The 21,324-nt window shown below is 35.5% G+C and overlaps 1 protein-coding gene across 4 annotated transcripts in view; it reads left to right on the top strand.

Moving 5' to 3' along the window:
- The window catches only part of mxt (Eukaryotic translation initiation factor mextil), a 446,323-nt gene that overhangs the window by 321,151 nt on the left and 103,848 nt on the right, over positions 1–21,324 (top strand). For 3 of the 4 annotated variants that reach the window (XM_090397619.1, XM_090397616.1, XM_090397620.1), the window contains one exon: positions 11,715–11,827. In XM_090397619.1, coding sequence (XP_090253745.1) covers positions 11,715–11,827 — 113 coding nt within the window. The remainder of the gene's footprint in view (positions 1–11,714; positions 11,828–21,324) is intronic. The other variant, XM_090397617.1, reaches the window with a different exon arrangement.

Below are 21,324 nucleotides of genomic sequence, written 5' to 3'. Positions count from 1 at the left end.
GACTTCATTACATGCTCAAAGAAAGAATGATTCTATCCTACTATCATACACTTGTGGAAAGCATGCTCCATACGATTTCTGTAGTCATTGGGCACTAAACAAGTAATCATCACCTATGATGATTACTTGTTTAGTACCCATCAACTTAATTTGTCAATGCATTTCATCACCAGCAATTGATCTGCTAATACATGATGAGATATCGTTAACGGTATCTCATTATGTATTTGATCTTATTAGACTCCACCTCACACCAGATAGCTTCAAACTCACTGCTACCTAGAAAATTGTTAGTAATATTGCAATCATAGCTTTCAGTCTTAACTCAAATCCTCTGATATCATTAGCAGCACACTCAATACTAGTTAGTACATACGCCTCTGAAAACAAAACCAGGTCTCACTAATGCCAACAACCTTAAGCCACAAGATATTCACCAAGGCAACCAATTCAACTCTTTTGTTTCTAATACTCATGCCATTTGTGTACAAGCATAATAAGTTACTAAAAATGAAATATACCAAGAAATTATATACAGGCAGCCCTCGATTTACACCAATTCAATTTATGCTGATTTACAATAACGGTGGTTGCCTGCTTGTGCTTTCTTACTGTAGTGTGCTTGACTGAGAAACGACGCTAGCAGGCACTGTGGTGTTTGAGTGTTTACCAAGCTACTACGGCATATATTTATCAAACCTAGTTTTAATGTTGAATCTACCTAATTGTTCTATTTAATTTTTTTTACGTACGTACTTATTTAAATTGATAAAGTACGTAATTACATACCATGTCTGATAATAGAAGTGCAGAAAAATCAGCAGAACTTGTTGTTAAGAAGGCTCGGAAATCAATCACACTTAAAAAGAAGATGGGTAGGCACGTGCTAATGTCTGTAGAAGTATGAGCTTACCTCCATCGACTGTTACTACAATTATGAAAAATGCAGATAGAATAAAACAATCTATGGCAGCACTAAATGCAAAACATGTACGTTATAGCAGGGGTAAACTTCATGAAAAAATGGAAAAATTATTATCATTATGGGTGAATGACTTGAATCAGAAAAACACTCCTCTGATGCAGGCTGTTATAACTGAGAAAGCAAAAACAATTTTTGAGCATCTTAAAAAGACAGATGCAGGCAAAGAAACATTTTTAGGAAACAAAGGTTGGTTCATGAGATTTATGTCTCGAAGTAAGTGCCACAGTGTCAAATTATATGGTGAGGTGGCAAGTGCAGATGTTGCGGCAGCAGCTGCTTTTCCTAAAGAATTTCAAGACTGTGTAGAACAAGGAAGTTATCCTCCTGATCTCATTTTTAATGCTGATGAGACTGGGCTCTACTAGAAAAAATTGCCATCATGCACCTTCATTTCCTGTGAAGAACGTTCTGCTCCAGGTTTTAAAGCTGCAAAAGATAGACTTATGCTTTTGTTGGGTGCAAATGTCTCTGGAATGTTGAAGCTTAAACCAATGTTGGTGTACCATTCACAGACACCATGCACCTTCAAGGGTCTAAAAGCCATGTTGCCAGTCTATTGGAAATGGAACAAGAAAGCTTGGGTTACACAAGACATTTTTATAGATTGGTACACAAATTATTTTTGTCCTACCGTGCTTCGCTTCTGTAAAGAAAATGATTTGCAAGCCAAGGCATTGCTTCTCTTGGATAATGCCCCTGGACATCCTAAAAACCTTGCTGAAGTAAGAACACCATTGAATGTCAAGGTTGTTTACATGCCCCCAAACACAACATCGCTTTTGCAACCGATAGAACAGGGGATTATATCAATCTTCAAAGCCTATTACCTCCGTATAACATTAATGGAAATGGTAAGAGTTTTGGACACTTCAGGAAAAACTATTAAAGACTATTGGCGGTCATTCTATATTTTGAAGGGCATTAGCAACATCAAGGCAGCTTGGAACGAAGTGTCAGCAAAGTGTTTAAAAGGAGCATGGCGAAAACTTCTTCCAGCATTTATGTACGACTTCGAGGAATTAGAGCAAGAGGAGAATGTTATTGAAGATGTTACGAAGCTTGCGCAAGAGGTGGGATTGTATGATATTACAGCTGAAGATGTGACAGAAGTCTTAGAGAGCCATGATAAACTGCTTTCCAATGAAGACTTAAAAGAATTATCCAAATAATTAAATCAACATCCAAAGGAGGAGAAAGAAAACAAAGAAGGTCCTCTGAGAGATATGAAAATGGCCAATTTATAGCTTATCCTTGCAAACATAGAGACGTTGACTGATGAACTCTGCAAAATGGACCACGATTGGGAACACAGTGCGAATGTAAAAAGGAGTGTAATCGCATCTATTTGACCTTACACTGAACTCCTTAAAGAAAGCAAAAGAAAATCTAGGCAGTTAACACTGGATACTTTTTTTTAAAAAAATGCAGGTGATCTGAAACCAGAAACTTCAACATAGAAATATTTAATGTCTTTTTGAAGTTTCATATTTTTTGTATATAGTTTGTTTTCATTATTAATAATTTTATTTTAACAAATATATATATATATGTATTATCAAAGCTTAAATATAATAATGTTACACATACTTCATGTGCATATTTTTTGACTGCATGGAACCTAACTTCATACCTCCCATTAAAATTGGGTTCGTTTTGCACTGATTCAGTTTATGCCCGTTTTTTCAGGAACGGAACTGCGGCTTAAACCGAAGGCTGCCTGTACTTGGTTTAATCCTTTATCCAAGTGGAAGCAAATCAAGTTTGCACCTGAACTGCACCTCAGGTGTAAACTTGGTTTGCTTCCACTTGGATAAAGGATTAAACCAAGTATATAATTTCTTGGTATCTTTAATTTTTAGTATGACCAAGTGGAAAAACTTCCAATAACTCTCTCTAATCCAGAATTTTAGTAATAAGGTGTGACACCTTTTGGCTACTCATATAGGAAAATATGACTTCTGTATTACTTCAACTGGTATTACTTCTGGGTCTGGCTTCCACTGATGAGACCTCAGTAAAGATTGAAACTGGTCTAGGTAGTGACCCTTCCCATAATGCATAGCATTATTCATGTCTGTAAGGATATACACTTTGCATTATGGGATACCAAGGCAAGTGATGTGATGCCATTAGCTTCTATATACAAGTTGCCCTGTCCTGAAGTTACTTCAGATGCAAACTTTTTTTGCTTACACTTGGATAAAGGATTAAACCAAGGATATAATTTCTTGATATCTTTAATTTTTTAGTATAACCAAGCGGAGAAATTTCCAACATAATACGTTACCTCCATGTGTTTTTGTATTATTAATCTCTATAGTCTCTGTGACCCAGTTGAGCATTCCTCAGATCTCTGTTTATATGTAATGCTTCACTTACACAGTCATCCTTTCATTACAATCACCTCTATGATTGAGCATATTTGTAACATTAGCACAGGTGCATGACTTGGTCTGTGTTATGCATAGATTCTCTCCATTCCTGGAAGCTAAGAACGTCACTCTTTGTATTAGATCTCATACCAAGAAATAATTTCTCCAGGCTCCTGATGCCAACGCATTAAGTGCAGGTCATTCCTCTTATATAAAATCATTCTTCACACATCCAAAAATATGTAACTGTTCCTTTTACAGAGCCTGCAGATGAAATTATTTGCTGTCATAGCTCTTCTTCTTCTTAATTCAATACTATCATATCTTGGTAATAGAGTAATAATTTTTACTATCTCGCTTTTTACTCTCTTACTTGTTCTATCAGTCTTTTCATATCCCCTCTCATGCTATATTGCTAATCTGAGATGGTTGCTTAGATATTGATTATCACTCATGTTGAACTAAATTTATTTAGCTAATTAGATTATAAGCCTTGTTCACCAAGGCATCTTCTTGAGCACAAAGAAATATATGTGCATGCAGTCACACAGCAAGAAGGCAAGCACAGATTGATTTCCAAAGTTCCTAACTGGCACCCTCTATGGGTGTGGTTGATAGGATCTTGCTGAAGGTTTCACAATGATGGTCTCCCAGATTTTGGGCAATGTGATGCAGCCAAATTTATTTAGGTTTTCAGAATACTGTACTATTCTGAAAACCTAACCCCAGCTGTTCTGGGTGGCAAATCATGCCACCCCAGAACAGCTGTTGTGTAGAAGATAAACATACTTTGTGTTATTTTAAGCAGATATTAGCTGTTCTTCTAGTTTGTCTAAAGCAGGCATGGCCAACTTCATTGTATACGAGGGCCAATATATGATGAGTGGTAGCGTCACTGACCACACACTTTTAGACAGAACTTAAATAAAAATAAACTCTGCATTTTTTCAAGACAATAATTATATGTATTGAATTATTATATTTGTTAAATCATTTTACTACTGGGAGAACAATATAAAATACTTGATTTAAATATACGTTGTTAAATTAAATTTAATTGCATATTTCTGTTTTTTTTTACATGTAACACAACTTAATGAGAACACTGGGCGTTCATGTGTGGCAACAAGTTCATCAAAGTCGATTTTCAACGATGATGATGATATTCGTAACAAATCCTGAAAGTTGTCATCAGTCAGTCAGCTTCTTTGTGACGATTTAATCACCCTCATAATTGAGAAAGTGCATTCACATATGTATGTGCATCCAAACATAGATGCAATTCTCAAGCTGAAATCACCCAATGCAGGATATTTTTCCCTTGGTACCAGTTTCCAAAAGTCAATGCCTATCTCCACCCCTGAATAGAAAAAGGGCACACTTTGAAGGTCACACAACTCCAATTGAATAGTGTCATGCTGCTCTGAAATGTCGCATTTCATTGGGTTGTTAAATAAGGTCAGTTATGGCCACATGTCATTGAAGTCAGAAAATCGTTTACTGAATTGCTTCAAAAGTTGGTTTAACATTGGCACAGAAAACTTGAAGTCAATGTCATGGCTCTCCTCCATCAACTCCCTGCAGGAAAGGAAATGTACCAAGTTTCCTCTGACTAGAGTGAATTTAAAAACCTTCAGTCCACTTGAACCCATCTAGGTGTCCAACTAAATCTGAGATTGTTTAGTTACATTCCTGTAACTTCACATTGAGTTCATTCATGTGGTGTGTGATATCTGTTAGAAAGGCGAGTAAGCTGTTAAAATGAGGATCACATAGTTTTGTGATTAGTTCTTTGTTTGTCTTCTTGGGTTCCTCTAAAAACTGTTTTATTTCCTTTCTCAAAGCAAAAAACTGTTTCAAACAGTTCCCTCTGCTTAGCCAACGTACTTCTGTGTACAACACTAAATTGTCATATTCTGCCTCCATTTCTGTTAGAAAAGAAAGAAATTTGTGGTGTGTCGAGGCCCGATTTCCACCCTTAATTAGATTCACACACTTCATTACAGTTTTCATAACATCCTCTATCTCCAGAATTTTACCACACAGAGCCTCCTCATGTATAATACAGTGCAATACAGGGCAATTGATTCCAGCCTACCTTAGTAAGCCAACTAAGCCTGTTTGAGTACCATGACAAATCAATGTGTGGTACTCAAACAGGCATCTGTCACAAAAGCTGTGAGATTGGTGATGTCACCAGTACCATTTACAACCTTCATAAATGCATCATAAATTTCTTGACCTTTGGCTGTGTTATGCAATGACTCTAATGCTAGTAGCTCTTCATTAATAACAAGGTCTTTGGATACAGTTCGAATGAAAATTAGAAGTTGAGCTGTATCTGTTATGTCAGTTGATTCATCCAGAGCCAATGGGAAGTAAGCTGAATCTGTAATAACACTTTTTAATTTATTTAATATGTCAGAATCTATTTCCTCGATTTTTGTTACAGTCTGTTTTGATAGCGGGACGCTTTCAAACTCACTAGCAATTTTATTTTCCTCAAATGCACCTGCCATTTTCACAGAACAGTATTTTACAAATTCACCATCAGATAATGATTTTTTTTTTTGCTTTTGTTATCTCTGTGTTTACAACAAACGATGCCAAGATTGAGTTTTTTTGTATTGATGTTGGTTTAGTAAAAATAGATTTCTGAGCACTAACCTTTCTTTTCAAATTACATACTATTTTATACATACTTCTGCAACATATTCTTGGTTTTTAGTGGCATGGTGCTGTATGTAGTTGCATTTGAGGTTATATTCCTTGTGCACAGAAAATACTTGCAAACACACAAGGCCCCCATGGTTTGTTGTCGTTATTGTTTATAAACAGAAATTCATTTTCCCATTTCTCCTGAAATGACCTGTTTTCTTCACAGATCTTACGTTTCTTTCTCATAGTACACAAAGGCTGAAGTAACTGACCAGGGGACATAAACTGCAACAATAACACTGTTAACTGCCAAACCGAATCTCTGAAACTGATCACTGTAACCAGAGCAGAGCAAGTGACTTTCAATGATGCATTACTCTGGAGCGCATAGAAATCTACCACTCCCACTACTACAAGTTGCACAGAGATGCAGTAGATTTTATAAATTTTTAAAGCAATTTTGATTCCGTGTTGAGAATATAAATTGTTTCCTATTGTAAATTGTTTGGTCACTCTTAACATTAAAATTGAGTTATGTTCTTTTGATTTATTAGTGGACCATATATATTAAAAGATCTACACAATTGTCAACAAGTTTCGCCATCAATTCTGTCTGGCTTCTTCAGGACAAGAAAATCGGTACAGTCTTGTTTACTAGTAAACAAGAGAAGAATGGAGTAGCACAATCAAATCAAGTAAAATTAAAACATCATCAAATTCCTGCTATGTACCATCAAGGGATGTACAGGATATGAGAGTACTACATGAAAATTTTACATCATTACTAACTTCCTATCTACAATTTTCCTCCAAATCAATCTGTTACTTGTCAAGAATCCAGCATTATCAGATTTCTAAGGCAAAGTACCTTATCAATCCACCTATATCTTGGTCTTCCTCTGGGTCATTTTCTGCCAACCTTGCACAGAACACTTGTTTTGCTAATGTTTCCTTGCCCATTCTATTTAAGTGACCATACCACCTGAGATTAGCTCTGCTAATGCATTCCTGGATGCTGACAATGTCAAGTTCTTTACTAATATCCTCGTTTTTAATATGATATTGCATTGATGCCATCTATTCACGCTTCTAATCTTTTTCAGGACTCTTATATCTAAGGTCTCCAGTCTTTTGTCAAGTGTTTTACTTCTGACCCATCTCTCAGATCCATAAGTTAAGACTGGTTTGAACACTGTCTTGTATACAGCTAATTTAGTGTTCTGACTAATTTCTCTTTTATTCCATATGAATTTATTCAATTGACTTCCTACCATACCAGCTTTGTTGATTCTGTTGTCTATTTCCATATTTAATTTACCATCTTTACTAAAAATCGTGCCTAAGTAGCTGAAATGTTTTACTTGTTCCACAGGTTCTCCATTCAAATCACAACTGACTTTTTCAACGATTCTGCCTATTTTCATTGTTTTTGTCTTTTTTTTTTATTGCTGACCTTCATACCATATCTATTTCAACAGTTATTCAATTTAGTCAGAGAATCTTGCAGACTTGTAGCGGATTTATTTAGAAGTATAACATCGTCAGCATAAAGCAAAGAGCTGACATTAACATCTCCAATTTTGATATCATGTTTAATACCACTTTCCTTCATAATGTGATCCATATAGATAATGAATAACAGAGGGGATAATGTCTATCCTTGTCTTACACCAGATTTAACATTAAACCATCTTCCTGTACTTAGGCACGATTTTTAGTAAAGATGGTAAATTAAATATGGAAATAGACAACAGAATCAACAAAGCTGGTATGGTAGGAAGTCAATTGAATAAATTCATATGGAATAAAAGAGAAATTAGTCAGAACACTAAATTAGCTGTATACAAGGACAGTGTTCAAACCAGTCTTAACTTATGGATCTGAGAGATGGGTCAGAAGTAAAACATTTCTAACTGCTGACTTACAACTCAAATAAAGACAAAGTATTGCCCCATTGACACCGTATAACTGTAGCGTATTGAATAGCTTTTCTCTTGGCACCTTGTCATGTGCCTTTTTCAGATCGACAAAACTTAAGTATAGATCTTTGTTATATTCCCATGCTTTCTCAACTATTTCTTGTAAAGTGAAGATCTACTCCTGACAGCCTCTATTTGGCCTGAATCCAGCTTGTTCTTCACCAAGCTTTTCTTCCACAATTCTTCTCAACTCTTTCTCAAGTATACTTGCATATATCTTACCAGGAACACTCAGTAATGAAATGCCTCTGTATTCTCACATTCAGTTATATTTCCCTTTTTTATATATGGGTATTATGAGAGCTCTACTCCAATCATCTGGAATTTGTCTCTCTGTCCAGGCTTTCTGAACTAAGCAGTGCAGCTACTATAAGACTTTTATACCATCATACTTCAGCATTTCTGGTTGAATATCATCTACCCCTGCTGCCTTTCCACATTTCAAGCATTTAATGGCTTTTTCTACATCAAGTATGAATATGTATTCCTGACTGTATGACTGTTGAATATTTTCTACCACTGTGCTATCACTGCTTGTTTCATTTAGCAATTTTTCGAAGTAATTACTCCATATTTCAAGGATATCTTTTTTTCTCCAGTTTTCATGTCACCTTTATCATCTCTAACTCCTTTTACAGCACTCTTTCCTCCATTTCTAAGCTTCTTCAACAATCTCCAGAATATTTTGCCGCCTTCTTGATATTTATTTTCAATGTTCTTGCCAAAGTCCCCCATGACTTTTGTTTAGCTAGTTTTACACAGTGTTTAGCTTTCTTACATTTGTCTCTGTATTCTCTAAGAGCACAAGCTGACTTATTTGCCAAGAATTTTTGATATGCTTTCTTCTTTTCCTTCACTGCCTCTTAAACGTCCTGTGTTCACCATGGAATTCTGATTTTTCTATCCTTGCAGACAACCTCACCACATGCCTCTCTGGCTGAATCAATCAGTGTTTTCTTCAAGGTTTGGTTGCTGTTCTCAAACTCTCATTTTTTCTTCAATAATTTTTGTGTATTTTAGTCTAAAGTTCACATCTGAGAGCTGCTCAACTTTTATTCGCTTTAAAACTTTCTTACATGTTATTCTTTTCAATATGAAATTCAATTTTATCCTGCTCAAGACTAAATAGTGATTGCTTCCAATTTCAAATCCTCTGTACACTCTGGTTGTCCTGCACCAGGGAGAAAACATCACTATCAACAATAACATAGTTAATGAGACTTTTCTTATTCCTTGCCTCTTCTCTCCATGTGAATTTGTGCAGATTTTTATGTTGGAACATGGTGTTAGTAATAACCAGTCCATGTCTTGAGCAGAAATCCAACAGGTATTTGCCATTATTATTAACTTTGTTGTTTTTTTTTATATCCAAATACTAAATATTTTTGTATGTCTGACAATGATTTCCTAATCTGCTATTTAGATTCCCCAACAAGACCAACTTTTCCTTTTTCATTGTGTCAGTTGCTTTTTCTAAATCCTCAAAAAATTCCTTTACTTCTACCTTAGTAGAACCTTCTGTGGGACCTTTGACCAAAATAAGTCTCATTGTCCAGTTCCCCATCCTCATATTTGCCCACATCACTCTACTTGAGACTGCCTGCCATTCAAGAAGATTAGCTTCGTATTTAGTATTGAATACTATGGCTACTCCTTCTTTTCCTTGATTGTCATTGCCTGAATATAACATTTTGTATTTATTGCTCAGAAAGATCTCATCAGTTTTTGTCTTTTTTTGTTTCAGCACCCATATTATGTCAATCTGGTACTTATCTAATTCCTCAGCTAGCTCCATTTCTTTGCCATTCAGGCTTCTTATGTTGATAGTGCTGATCTTTAACTCTGGTGATATAGTTGAAAGTTTATTTTTCAATAGGTTAGACTATAATAAATTTAGTTTAATCCTTTATCCCAGTGAGAGCAAACAAAGTTTGCACCTGAAAATATCTTCAGGACTGAATATAGTGTTGTACTATCTTACCTGGGTAAGTAGCGCAACACCAGGGCAACTCATAGCAAAGGTGGAGCAAGCTACCAACACTCTTATCCCAGTATCTCCCATAATGCAAAATACATCTCCTTGTGGATATGTATACTGGTAGCTTGCTTCACCTTTGCTACAAGTTGCCCTGGTGTTGCACTACTTACCCAGGTAAGATAGCACAACACTATATTCAGTCCTGCAAACTTTGTTTGCTCTCACTGAGATAAAGGATTAAACTAAATTTATTATAGTCTAACCTAGTGAAAAATAAACTTTCAACATCTTTCTCTAAATCCAGAGTAATTTAATAAAAAAAGGTGGTAAACCTTTTGGCAACTTCTATAGGTAAAGATGACCTTGCTACTGCTTCTGCCTGGTATCTCCAACTCTGGGCCTAGCTCCCACTGAAGAGACCTCAATAAAGGTTGAAACTAGTCTGGGTAGTGGCCAATCCCTTAATGCATAACAGTATAGATATCCACAAGGAGATGTGTTTTGCATTATGGGAGATACTGGGATAGGAGTGTTGGCAGCTTGCTCCACCTTCACTACGAGTTGCCCTGGTGTTGCACTACTTACCCAGGTAAGATAGTACAACCCTATATTCAGTCCTGAAGATATTTTCAGGTGCAAACTTTGTTTGCTCTCACTGGGATAAAGGATTAAACTAAATTTATTATTATCTGGTGATGTTGAGTTGGGGTGTGTTTTCAGATTTGTTCCAGTAGCTGACATTTCGCTGTTCACCCTGGTTTCCTGGCGAAAACAATGGGGGCCTTGTTTAACCAGGCGATGCCAGACAATTGCTGACTGGAGATACTTGTTGACAATTTTGTAGATATTTTAATATTTATGGTCGACTAATAAACCAAAAGAATATAACTCAATTTTAATAAATTGTTTCCGTCATCAGAAATAATGAATATAACTAGCATATCAATCAGAAAATCTGTGGTCGAAACTAATAGCTAAATTATAATACATATAATTGAATATAGTTTTTATCCTGCTGTGGGCTGTACAAAATCATATTACGGGTCTGCTGTTGGCCACCTGTGGTCTAAAGTATCGAAGTTTGCAGGAGCAGGGGATACTTTAAACACGGGGCTCTTTTTTTTTTTTTTTTTTTTTTTTGTGAATAGATAAGAGTAGCTAATTTTTGATATGTCATGAAGGAGATCTATATGTCATACATTTTAACATATGTTATTGTATGTTGTACCTTTTGTATTTTTTTTTCCCCAATGCTACAGGGCAGGCTAGGGTTAATGGTTGACCAAAGCAGTTATACTGTAGTGCACTGCAGTTTATCATGATGTAGTACTTGTGTTCCAGTGTGTGTGTGTGTGTGTGTGTATTCTGATGATGACCTTGATGCTGTAAAGGTCAAAGTGTTGACTGTTAATTTATTCTAATTAAAGATAGTACTCTAATATGGTAGCTTGTGTCCATAATTCTTCACAATCCATGCTGATCATCATGTTCAAATAAAGTTCAAATCATAAATAAAAGAAAGAATTAAATATTCCTAATTCTTCTTCTTAAGCCAAGTCGTCTCATCATTCATTTTGCTTATTAATTGGTTCTGTTCCTCTATACTTATTCTATCTAATACTTTAAATAGATTTTTATTGCTATTATTATAAAAGATTGTAAAATTGACTGCATTTTATATTTCTATTTTTAATTTCTTGGTGTTACTATCATTATGTCATTACAAATCATTACATTTACAGCAGAGGCACGAAATTGTGACACCGAACTTGGATTCCCATACCCTTCCCAAGTCATTTCCTTCATATGAAGATACTGTGGATCATGAACACAATTCTGAGCTGTGGGAAATGAGGTATTTATTGTGTTTTATTACTTGCATTTCATATTTTATTCTTATTATTATTTAATATGTGTGTGTGAGAGAGAGATGGTAATATCAAATATTAAAGATTTGTTACAACTCTTATAATAACATGTGTGATTAAAAATTTCATGCCTTTAGTAACCATAGTAGGAATGCAGAATTTATACGACACAAAATTATTAGCAGTTCAGAAGCAAATTATACCTGAAGAGGAAGATACTGCTTTTCTGGATACTAAGAAACTGCTGGAAAAATATGTTTAAACTAATATGTTAATATTGTAGAGAAACTCATTAGCATCAAATTTCTTTGGAATCTGTAAATGATACATCACTATTGTATCCTACCACAGTAATCCTTACTAAATTCTTTACTTTACTAAATCTGAAAATGGCATATGTAATGAAATGAACATATGCAATACAGAAAGCTTCGGCATGAAGACCGAGTTCGAATCGAAACATAAGTTAATCATAACTGATTAACTATGTTTCCTCAATTATAACATTACATTGTTGTACGAGGGTGGTCTGAAAAGTTCTCGGCCTAACAATGAAAAAATGAATTTATAATTTCAAAATTATTGTTATTTTTCAACATAATCTCCCTTGAGACTAATACATTTATTCCAGCGATGCTCCAGCACCATTATCCCATCCCTGTAGTGGTTCTCAGTAAGATCTGGAATCATCTCTTGATTCGAAGAAAAAAGGTGACCAGCGAGGAAGAGTTTTAGTTTTGGGAAGAGATAGAAGTCAGAGGGAGCCAAATCTGCGGAATAGGGTGGATGTTCCAACAATTCATAGTGCAGATCCCTTAATTTTCCCATTTCCAAAACCTTCGTGGGCAGGTGCATTATCCTGATGAAAGATGATTTTTTCTTCTGCAAACCAGGTCTTTTCTCACAAATTTTTTCGTCTAGTCTGGTTAAAAGATCAGAATAATATTCCCCAGTTATTGTTTTACCCTCTTTAAGATAATTAATAAACAAAATGCTTTTAGCATCCCAAAACACCAATGGCATGGCCTTTCCTGCTAATGGAAATGACTTTGTCTTCTTTGGCGCTTCTGTCCACTGTTTGGATTCTAGTGTGTAATGATGAATCCAAGTCTCATCCACAGTAATAAATTGAAGCACAAAATCACTTTTGTTCTTGTTAAAACGCTCCAAGCACTGTTCAGAGATTTTTGTGTGAGTGCATTTTTGATCTGTTGTGAGCAAGCGCAGCACCCATCTTGCGCAAAGCTTTTTCATTTGCAATTCTTCATGCAAAATATATCCTACACATTCTTTTGAAACGCCTATAGTCTTAGCAATTTCACACACTTTGACTTGCCAGTCATCCAATACCATATCATGCACTTGATCAATAATTTCTGGTGGTGTTACACTTTTTGGACGTCCTTCACGTGGATCATCTTAAGGCTGGTATGGCCATGTTTAAACTTGGTAGTCCATTTCTTAATTGTTGAAAATGAAGGAGAATAGTGCCCATAAACTTCTATAAACTTTGAATTTCTTTTGGCATTAAACCTTCTTTTACAAAGAATTTTATAACTGCACAATATTCAATTTTATCCATTTCAAGGGATACAGACAACACTTTTGCTTCAGGCAGCTGTTTAAAACTAACTACTCGATAGAATGACTTTGCAGTTTCACATGGATGCTTATGACAGATGTACCAACTTAGAAAAAAAAATCTCTTGCCGATAGTGTTACCATTTATGGTCAAGAACTTTTCAGATCACCCTCATAGTGTGCGGAAACAAGTAGAGTGATAAATTAAAGATGCCAAAAAATCATATTCATTGTTTCATCCTTTATCAAACTGTAAGCAAACAAAGTAACTTCATGACAAGGCAACTCGTATATAGAGGCTAATGACTTCATATCAATTGCCTCAGTATATCATAATGCGACACACATATCCTTACAGACATGTATAACGCTATGCATTATGGGAAGGGCCATACCCAGACTGGTTTTTACCTTTATTGAGGTCTCATCAGTGGGAGCCAGGCCCAGAAGTGATACCTGCAATGCAGAAGTCATATTTTCATATACAAGTTACCAAAAGGTGTCACACTTTATTAAAATACTCTGGATTAGGTGCATGTAACATGGTGAACAGTGCTGCTGCTACATTGGATGAAGCGTTAGAGGTTCATGAAAATGAGGTTGAAGAGCTGTTGCATAACCTAGATAAGAATTTGGCAATAGGGACAGATGGAATATCAGCCCATTTTGTAAAGGAATATTCAGCTGACTTGGCTATGCCTTTCACATGTTTTGTATAACTCGAATCTCAGCTCATGAATGGAAGGAATGTATGATAGTTCCATTGTACAAGGGTTTTACAAAAACTGATGTGTCTAACTACCAACCTGTCAGTATTTATGGTGTGGTAGTGAAGATTTTAGAGAAGTTGGTAAGAACTCGCATACAGAAATGGGTAGACAAACATTCTATACTCTGCACAGAACAGCATAGGTTTACTAAAGGAAGGTCATGTTTTAGCAATTTGTTCATATTTTATATCAGTGTTACAGCCAAGTTGGATAAAGGAATGGATTCGCTATGATGATGTTGGATTTTTCTAAGGCATTTAATAGGATACCACACGAAAGGCTGTTGCATAAAGTGGAGAATATGGGATTGGAATATAAACTCTTGATTTGGATCAGGAGGATGGTTGACAGACGCATATCAAAAAGTGGTGTACCTCAGGGTTCAGTCCTTTGCGCCATTATTGTTCAATCTATACATTAATGACATTATGCAGGATCTAACATCAGATGTGCAATTGTTTACCAATGATGCAAAGATAAGCAAGGCAATCAGGGATGCTACTGATATTCAGCAATTACAAAATGATTTGAATAGACTGAAAATTTGGGCAAATAAAAATGGTTGTCAGTTTAATGTTAAGAAGTGTAAAGTTATGAACTTGGTGTGATTACAGTTCCATGGGCATATTATATTAGCAGGATTATGCTTCAAGAAACTGAAGAGGCAAGGGATCTTGGCGTATTGGTGAATAGGAATTTAAAGTTCAAAAGTCACATCGCAGAAGTTGCAAATACAACTCAGAGTATAATTGCGATGTTGAAGCGAACCTTGACATATAAGGATAAGGAAGTCATTTTGTCTCTTCCTTATCTATGTTGATAAGACCACACCTGGATTATTGTGTACAAATTTGGTCTCCCAGGTTCCAAGAGGATAAAGTAGCTGTGGAAAGGGTGCAAAGAAGGGTTACAAAGATTATATCCAGATTATTGGATTTAGATTATGAGGACAGATTGTGAATATGTGGATTGCAGACTTTGGTTAAGAGAAGAAAGATGGGTGATATGATAGAGGTCTGTGAACTTTTGAATGGGTGTTATAGGATATCAACCGATGAAATTTTTCATTATATAGGTGGAGAGAGAACACAGGGGCATCCATGGAAGTTAAGTTTCTTCACAGTCAAGAAAGGGGTAAGAGCTAGGTTTTTCTCCCAGAGAGCAGTGAGTGAGTGTGTTAGATAAGGGTGCATCATATACAGTGATATTCGTGGACTTTGCAAAAGCTTACCACAGATAGATTACCACATGATACATTGGTGTACAAACTGCAGACAATTGCCCTTAGGGGTGGTGAGTACATCTAGTGTGAATGAATTTAAGAGGAGGTACGATAGCTGGTTTGGATGATTTATAGCCTCCCTCGATGAGTCCTTGACTCCCTGGAGGTTACTGCCAAAGAATATACATGTGGAATTATAAAGTGAATGATTAGAGAAGCTCTGTACTCAACTAGCATCAATATATTGGGTAGATGAGCTGTGCAGAAAATAGGCTGATAGTGTATGGAAATTTATAAGACACTATCAGACATGAGCAATGTATAACTGCGTTTCAAGGGTTAGGCAAGTAAATAGAGTGGGAGTGAAATGGATGAATAGTGAAATAAAGCAAGCTGTGTTCTATCTGGAAATGAAAATATTATGGAGGAGGTACAAAACAGTTGGTGGCAATCAGATCCAGGAAGAGTGCAGCCTAGGAAGGTGATGAGCATGGTAAAGAAAGAAAAGGTGCAGTATGAGAAGAGATTAGGTTATCAGGCCAAAGTTAATTCAAGGAAATTCTTCTGCTATATAGCAAACAAGAGGAAAAATAATTATGGCAAGTTGACACTGGTGGATAGTAATGGCAGCAGAGTGATTGTTGTAAAGGGTATAGTGGATTATTGAATGATCACTTTATCAGCGTATATCATACTGGTGCAAATGATGCTGTGCAACATTGTAGAAGGGAGACAATTATTAGGAGGATTGGAAGTGAAAGAATCGGAGATCTATCAGGTGTTGATTGGATTCGATGTTAATAAGGCTCTGGGAATGGATGACATATCACCACATATTTTTAATGTGCATAACAATCAGTTAGTGCCCTTCACCTGGTTATTTAATGAAAGTCTTGCAGTGGATAAGGTTCCCAAAGAGTGGAAAGAAGGCACTCCACAAGCATTTCTAGGACAGAAGTTTCCAATTAAAGACTAGTCTGTATAACTGCAGTTGTAGTCATTTGAACAGAATGCAAGATTGGATTGATGGGCATAGTATTCTTTATGATGGTCAGTATGGATTTTGCAATTTACTTGCATTTCAGGAGGCAGTGAGTATGTTGGATAAGGGTGAATCATATACAGTGATATTCGTGGACTTTGCAAAAGCTTACCACAGATTACCACATGATAAGTTGGTGTACAAACTGCAGACGATGGGAATAGTATATTGGTTAGATGGATTGGTAATTTGCTCTCTAAATGATACTAGCAAGTTGTGTATGATGTAGCAGTGTTTCAAAAAAAGAGGGTAACCAGTGGCATGCCCCAGGGTTCTGTTCTTGTGCCATGGTGTTTAACTTGTTTGTAAATTATATATCATGTGGACTGACTAGGGATGTTCAGCTGTTTGCTGATGGTGCAAAGTTGGGGAGAATTATAAGTCAAATCAAATCAGGATGATTTGAATAGACTTTTGACTTGGACAGAGGAGTGTGGTATAATATTAATAAGTGCAAGGTGTTATTTATGTTTTGGGTTGAATAAATATAAGGCTATATACTATATTAATGGCAGAGTACTGCAGGAAGTGGATGAGATTCATTATCTGGGAGTAATGGTTGACAGTAGACTGAAAATGACATGACTTAAAGATGCCAAGAAATTATATTCTTGTTTTAATTCTTTATTCAGGTGTAAGCAAAGTTTGACCTGAAGTAATTTCAGGATTGGATAACTCATATATAGAAGCTAATGGTTTCACATCATTTGCCTTTGTATCCCATAATGCAAAGCTCATATCCTTACAGACATGTATAATGTATATGGATACGTGCTTTGCATTATGGCATACCAATGGGAACATTTTCCAAATTTAAAAGAGGCAGCATGATGCAACTATCAGTGGGATTTGAAGTTAATGTTACCTTTTCTTGAAAAAAAAAAAAAATATATATATATATATATATATACACACTCTCTTTTTGTGTGTGTGTGGGAGCCTCCGTAGCTCAGTCGGTATAGACAAAGCCCTTTGGTAGGAGAGACCTGGGTTTGATTCCCATCCAAAATGTGAGGAACTTTATTTGTTCTCTTTCGACTTATGGTGTGTTAGCTGGTCTCATAGAAAGGTAGGAGGTTTTTTCACCCAGAAACTCCGTCCCCCAGAACAGGAAAACCAGCCCCATGAACACACGCAGCTACAGACATAGGACACACCACGAGTCATAGGGCCAACCACCTTATCTTCAAGATGATCGTGGTTGTGAAGTCCACAGCTACAAAACCTCAATGGTTTGTGAAAAGCTTAAGAAAAGATAGATATATATATATATATATATATATATATATATATATATATATAAATACATGGGTGGTCTAAAAAGTTCTCGGCCTCAACCATAAATGGCAAGACTATCGGCAAGATTTTTTTTTTTCTAAGTTGGATAAAATCAATAAATGGATAAAATTGAGTATGGTGTAGTTATAAAATTCTTTGTAAAAGAAGGTTTAACGCCCAAAGAAATTCATTCAAAGTTCATAAAACTTTATGGGCACTCTTCTCCTTTGGTTTCGACAAGGGCTGCCGAGTTTAAACGCGGCCGTACCAGCCTTGAAGATGATCCACGTGAACGATATCCAAAAAGTGTAACAACACCAGAAATCATTGCCCAGTGCATGATATGGTATTGGATGACTGGCGAGTCAAAGTGTGTAAAATTGCTGAAACTATAGGCATTTCAAAAGAGCGTGTAGGATACATTTTGCATGAAGAATTGCAAATGAAAAAGCTTTGCACAAGATGGGTGCCGCGTGGATCAAAAATGCACTCACATGAAAATCTCTGAACAGTGCTTGGAGCATTTTAACAAGAATAAAACTGATTTTGTGTGTCAATTTATTACTATGGATGAGACTTAGATTCACCAGTACACACCAGAATCCAAACAGCAGACAAAAGTCAGTTGTTCAGTGCCAAAGAAGACAAGGTCATGGCATCGGTGTTTTGGATGCTAAAGGCATTTTGTTTATTAATTATCTTGAAGATGGTAAAACAATAACAGGGAATATTATTCCGATCTTTTAACCAGACTAGATGAAAAAATTCGTGAGAAAAGACCTGGTTTGTAGAAGAAAAAAATCATCTTTCATCAGGACAATGCACCTGCCCACAAAGGTGTTTTGGCAATGAGAAAATTAAGGGATCTGCACTATGAATTGTTGGAACATCCACCCTATTCCCCAGATTTGGCTCCCTCTGACTTCTATCTCTTCCCAAAACCTAAAAATCTCCCTCGCTGGTCAGCATTTTCTTCAAATCAAGAGGTGATTGCAACTGTAGAGTGGTATTTTGCAGATCTTACTGAGAACCACTACAGGTACGGGATAATGGCACTGGAGTATTACTAGAATAAATGTATTAGTCTTAAGGGAGATTATGTTGAAAAATAAAAATAATTTTGAAATTATAAATTCGTTTTTTCATTGTTAGGCTGAGAACTTTTCAGACCACCCACAAACTCTAGAGTTTATAACGTTTTTGATATATTAATTAATTTACTATTTCTGGGAAAAATGAGTAGCTTCATTTTATAAATAATTCAGTAGTTGTACTTGAAAAGCTTAGGTGTTTATTCATCTATTCTTCACCATATAAACAACACTCAACATGGTAATAATAAATAATTAATAATTCAATAAATATTTTGCTGGATTTCTAACCAGCTATCTTCAAACCGCAATTGAAACTATCGTAAAACATACTGTACTTACCTGTGTTGTTGAAAAAATAATTCATATTACTGAAAAGGAACTAATATCCAATGTGGATATTTGTGATTGTCTGGGAAAATAATAGTTTTGTGGTCAGCGGTAGATGGTGTTGGTGTAGATGATGATAGTTGTAGAGTAGGTGCCCTCCCTTGATGAGTCTTTGGACTCCCTGGAGGTGTTACATAATAATAATAATATATATATATATATATATATATATATGACAATTCATTGACTCAGTTGAAATTCATATTGTAAAATAAGTTGAATGACTTAAACTGAGAGTTAGGTAAAAAAAGGGGGTTTAATAGTAAAACACGACTAGTTTCGGCTTATAACAGCCTTCATCAGGTGGCATTATAAAAGAAAAACTACTTTCGTACTTAATGGATATTCTGAAAGAATTATTGGAAAATTCCTTCTTAATCCTCCTAGTCATCACACAGAAGAAATAAATACATTTAAAGGCAATATATATATTCCTTACATAAGTTCAGTTTCACAAAAATTAGCCAAGGTTCTAAAAAAATACAATATCAGAACTTTGTTCACTCCACTTCCAAAAATCCACTCCTTAATAAGCCATCCAAAACCATATCATCATCATCTTAAATATCCTGGTGTGTACAAAATATGGTGTGATTGTGATATTCCTTATTTTGGCCAGACGGACAAATCTATTGAATTACTTATGGAGGAACACATGAGGGACATTGCTTACAAGAGACAGTGAGCCAGTGCCTTATCAAGCCATATTCTTTTCTCGACTGATCCTAATGATGAAAACCCAAGTCGTACAGTCCGCTGGGGTAGATCTACTAACATCTTTCGTTGCCATTTTATTTATGTGATTTTAAAACATATTATAGATATGAAAAGGCTCTGTATTAAAGTGTCAATTATTTTATTTACTTTATTCCTTTGATAATAATATAAGAAACTGTAATATATGTAATTTTAATATATCCAGAAGATTCTTTGTGGTATCATTTGATTGGTTGTTATCAGAAAACATGCAAATTTCTCCTAGCGCATGCTGGAGCGTGAACTACTATATACGAAGGGAAAGGCAAGTTTGATGCGAGCTAAACCGGTGAGAACCAGTTTTTGGCAGGAAAAAAGGAAGGAGTGGATACGAAAACAAAAGTAAAAAGGAGAATCGAATAGGGGAGTATAGAGAATGGTAGCTGGAGACTGGAGGGAAATTTTGACATGCCGAAAATGGTATTTAAAGGACCGGGAATCACTTGGTATTTTAACTTGCCTTTTTCTGAGTTGGATTTTTACCAAAACTTCCTAACGCCTAGCAGTGAAATAGTGCAAGAAATAGGTTAATACGTATAAGAAAATGAAGAAATAAGTAGATAACTTAAACCAAGTGCATAAAGATTATATTCTCCCAAGTCTATAAATCAGTCGTGGAAATGAAAGATTCTTTTAAGTTTGTGTTACTACATAGTAAAAGTCAGCAAGGACTTAAAAATTGTTGTTCGATCTACTTATGATGTGTTGAAGCTATATCCTGGTAAGATTACCTTTGCTATACTTAGCGAGAAGTAACGAAAATTAATTCCTCCGAAAGCAAATTATTCCTAGTTGCAGTATTCAGCAAGGCAAGATTTAATATATGATATGCTAAGACTTTTCCCTCTTCAAATGATAAATGCTATGTTATTGAATTAAGTGTTCATTGACTGAACGAGAATACTGTGAAGCCTATTTGTTGTAATTTAGGAATCTCGAACTTACAAGAACTAATTTTGATTAACTGAGCTTAGAGAATTACAAATAAATGTCTGATGGTTCACAAGTTGTATTCTTTCTGAATATCTTGAACTGATTTGATATTTAGATGTTTTGAGATGTAACCTTGATCAGAGTAAGGTTATGATAGAAGTTCTCTATAATAAGAAGAATAAGATCTGTTAAATATAATCTTTAATTATAAAGTTTAAGCTCAGCTGAATAGTATACAAAAATCTTAATGAGAGCTTTATATTCGTTTAATTATAATGTCCTTGTTGGAATACTGTGTTATGATGTAATTTATGTGACACTGCATTAAATAATTTTATTTGAATTGAATCTTGTATTTGCCTAATTGTTTCATTGCACCACTCATTAAAATAACACGAATCTTACCGGGAACCCTATGTAG

Source organism: Typopeltis vanoorti, chromosome 9 (assembly GCF_054136105.1).
Source record: "Typopeltis vanoorti isolate ZY-2024b chromosome 9, IOZ_Tvanoo_1.0, whole genome shotgun sequence".
Taxonomy (NCBI): Eukaryota; Metazoa; Arthropoda; class Arachnida; order Uropygi; family Thelyphonidae; genus Typopeltis; species Typopeltis vanoorti.
This window is presented reverse-complemented; position numbering and strand designations above follow the sequence as displayed.